Source organism: Diachasma alloeum, unplaced genomic scaffold (assembly GCF_001412515.2).
Source record: "Diachasma alloeum isolate Michigan unplaced genomic scaffold, Dall2.0 Dall_scaffold_01327, whole genome shotgun sequence".
NCBI classification, from domain to species: domain Eukaryota; kingdom Metazoa; phylum Arthropoda; class Insecta; order Hymenoptera; family Braconidae; genus Diachasma; species Diachasma alloeum.
This window is the reverse complement of record NW_021681431.1, coordinates 2294-6064: the sequence shown is the minus strand read 5'-3', so window position 1 is coordinate 6064 and position 3771 is coordinate 2294. Positions and strand designations below refer to the sequence as shown.

At 52.0% G+C, this 3771-nt stretch overlaps 1 protein-coding gene across 1 annotated transcript; it reads right to left on the bottom strand.

Annotated features, from left to right (window-relative positions):
- Positions 1-290: 290 nt before the first annotated feature.
- On the bottom strand, positions 291-1359 carry LOC107046355. The gene is made up of 2 exons (XM_015268958.1): positions 1021-1359; positions 291-734 (listed from the first exon to the last, which is right to left on the bottom strand). The coding sequence occupies exons 1-2, from the start codon at positions 1357-1359 to the stop codon at positions 291-293; spliced, it is 783 nt and encodes a 260-aa protein (XP_015124444.1).
- Between the last annotated feature and the right edge of the window lie 2412 nt (positions 1360-3771).

Below are 3771 nucleotides of genomic sequence, written 5' to 3'. Positions count from 1 at the left end.
CCGCCTCGAACCCCGTCTCAAGCCCCGTCTTGAATCTCCTCTCGAACGACGTCTCGGATCCCCCCACGAACCTTCAGAACCTCGAGTCTCTTTTCGAACGAAGTTTTGAACCCACCTCGAACCTTTCCTCGAACCTCACCTTGATCCTTACCTTAAACTTCTCCTAGAGTCCCTTTTCGAACGACGTCTCGAACCGACCTGGAACCCTGCTTCGAACCCCCTCCCAAAACCCGCCTCGAACTTCTACTTGAAGCCGTTCCCGAACCCTGTCTGTGACCCTCTCCCGAAACTCATGTTATTCCTCGGACCCCACCTCGGTCCCTGTCTTGGACCCCGCCTCGAATTCCTTTTCGAACGACGTATCGAACCCCCCCTCGAACCCTTAGAACCCCACCTCGATCTCCCGCCTCGAACTTCAACTTGAAACCCCTCTCGAACCTTGTCTTGAACCCCCTTTTGAACCCTGCCTTGTATCTTGCCTCGAACTCCAACTCGATCCCTGCCTTGAACCCTACCTCGAACTTCGCCTTGAAGCCCTCCTCGAACCCTGTCTCGAACGCCCTCCCGAACCCTGCCTCGATCTCCTCCTTGAATTCGGCCCTGAACTCTGCCTCGAATCCCCTTCTAAAACCCGTCTCGAGCCCCGCATCTAATCTCCTCGCTTTGAATCCCTTCTCAAAGGACGTCTCGAACCCCACTCGAACCCTACCCCGATCCCCCGCTTCAAACTTCACCTTGAAGCCATTCGCGAACCGTCTCAAACCCCCCGTCATATCATTTCTTGAATCCCACCTCGAACCCACTCCTGAACCCTGCCTTGAACCCCCCTCATATCATCTGTCGAACCTTATCTCGATCCCTGCCTTAAACCCCGCCTCGAACTCTGCTTCGAATCCTTTCTCGAACGACATCTCGAACCCGTCCTCAAACCTTCCCTGGAACCCCACCTCGATCCCCGCTTCGAGCTTCGAACCCCCTCCCGAATCCTGGCTCGAACCTCCCTTATATTATCTCGCGAACCTCAACTCGATCCCTACCTTGAACCCACCTCGATCCCTTCCTTGAATCCCGTCTAGAACCCTGCTTCGAATCCTTTCCGGAACGACGCCTCGAACCTTCCTTCAAACCCCATCTCGATCCCCGCTTCGAACTTCGCCTTGAAGCCTTTCCCGAATTCTGTCTCGAACCCCCTCCCGAACCCCGCCTCGAATTTCTCTCGTATCTTCCCTCGGTCTCCACCTCGATTCCTGCCTTGATCTCCGCCTTAAATCCTGCTTCAAATCTGGCCTTGACCCCTGCCTCGAACACCCTTCCAAAACCCGCCTCGAACTTCAACTTGAAGCCGTTCCCGAAGCCCATCTCAAACCCTCTTCCGAAACTCATGTTATCCCTTGAACCTCACCTCAATCCTTGTCTTGAACCCACCTCGAATCTCTTACCGAACGACGTCTCGAACCCATCCCTCGAACTTTCAGAACCCCACCTCGATGTCCTGCTTCGAAATTCAACTTGAAACCCTTCTCGAACCTTGTCTTGAACCCCCTCTCGACCTCTGCCTCGAGCCCCCATTGTATCATCCCTCGAACTCCACCTCAATCCCTGCCTCGAACTTCACCTTGAAGCCCTCCTCGAACCCTGTCTCGAACCCGTCCCGAACCCTACCTCAAATCTCCCTCGTATTGTACCTCGAACCCCACTCGGACCCTGCATCGATCTTCGCCTTGAATCCGGCCCTGAACCCTGTCTCGAACCCCCTCCCCTCCCCTCCCCTCCTCTCCCAAAACCTGCGTCGAGCCCCGCCTCTAATCTCCACTTTGAAGCTTTTCTCGAACCCTGCCTTAATCCTATTCTTGAACCTCCTCACAACCGCGCCCCGAATCTCGCCTCAAACGACGCCTCTAACCCCCCTCAAACCTTCCCTCGAACCCCACCTCAAATCCTGACTTGAACCCGCCTTGAATCCTGCCTCGAACACTCGAACCCCACCTCATATCCCCTCCCGAAATTGACCTCAAACCTGTCGTGTACCCCCTTTAGAACCCAACCTCAAAGTCCTCTTTGAACCCCCCCCCCCTTGTACCGTCTCGCTACACATACACCAACGCGTAACACATGCACAAATACGACAACGCTGAGAGACGACTGGACATTGGTGACATTATCGCGCTCTGTCGCGCGCCCAGTATAAAATACCTCTCGCTCGCACCTATTGTCATGCGTATCCAAATTCCCGTCTTACGCGATTTAAGATAGTAGAGTCTAACACTGACCTCCGATCAGATCCCTTTGATTATTCTTTCTCTTTTGTATATATATTCTAAACGTCTTGATTAAACTGTAATTTAAATACTAATTACATTTGTTAGTGAATTGTTACATCCCTCAACAACCTCAATTCCTACATTGGTGACCCCGGCGTGATCGAATTAAGGAAATTCGACATTTTAAACGACAAAAGTGAAAACCCTCTCGTCTCGCGCGCGTGCAGTGCAACTGAAAAATTCATTCTCTCGTCCACGCGTTCTCATCCGTTTTTCCGGACAACACGCGCGACTCAGTTTTTCAAGTGCTGCAGTGAATCCCGCGAGTGCATTCTAGTTAAGTGGCGCGCTTCTGAAAATAATTAATTTTGTTGTGTGACCCACGCTTCGGTTTTTAAACGACGGCGTCTCGAGATTTCTGCAACATTCCAACCGTTCGAGCGTCAAGACCTTGGTTTCCCATTGTTCTCGCGGAACCAAAACAAACCGAATAAAAGTGATATCCGAGTGAATATTTGTGACCTCGCGCCGACACATTGCCGAACACCCATAGACGTTGTGTTGTGTTGGTGACAAATAGAGACTACAACAGCCTTTATTTTTCTCACAAATTTATTCCTTCAGCTTAATCGCGCTGTGAAGTAAAATTCATCGATTTTATTTCCCTCTGAAATAAAATAAAATAAAATCAACATGGTAACAACAGCAGCTGACATCCAAACAACTCCCACCGTAACGACAGCAACGGCCATAATGAGGCTCAAGCTCATCATCGCAAGGCCGTTCGACGCGGACAAACCCGCGCTATGGTTCGCGCAGCTGGAGATACAGTTCGCTGACCTGGGATACGTCACCGAGTCAGATAAGTACAACAAAACGGTACCGCTGATCGACACTGCTTACGCGGCAGAAGTCGAACATTTAATTGTCTCCAGACCTGTAACAAATCCATACCAAACATTAAAAAACGAACTAATCAGATGTTTCACAAAATCCAGGACTGCGAACATCATCCAATTGCTCGACAGGGAGAGCATTGAGGATCGAACCCCGTCGAAACACCTGAGACATTTAAAAAGTCTCGTTCCAGGCATTGACGACGAGGTCCTGAAAACGCGCTGGTTGTCTCATCTCCCCGAGCAGACGCGCGCTACACTCGCCACCCAGGAGAACGCTTCCATTGATGATCTCATGAAGCTAGCAGACAGGGTGCACGAGGTATTCAACCCGAACAGCGTCGCAGCAATCACCAGCTCGCCAGCCAACGCAGTCAACACGGCGCTCCTCGAGCGAATTGAGCAGCTGACGGCGGCCGTTGCTGCCACGCAAACGCGCGACCCACGGTCTCGTTCACGAACACGTCGAGACGATCACTTCAGTCTGCTACCGGACTTGAGAAACGGAGCAATCATCGACAGCGCGACAGGCCTCCAATCGCATGGCCAGTCCGCGCGATTCTGCGCGACGTCTGTCAAGCTCCTCGAGATCAACGAGGATTCACCGTACGCGT

Excerpts from the sequence above, each read along its gene's own strand:
- LOC107046355 (XM_015268958.1), bottom strand. The coding sequence starts at position 1,359 with ATGGGCTTCGGGAACGGCTTCAAGTTGAAGTTCGAGGCGGGTTTTGGA. Across the intron at positions 735-1,020 it reads AAGGTAGGGATCGAGTTGAG|GTGAAGTTTGAAGCGGGGGA; the intron begins GTTCGCGAGATA and ends AATGGCTTCAAG.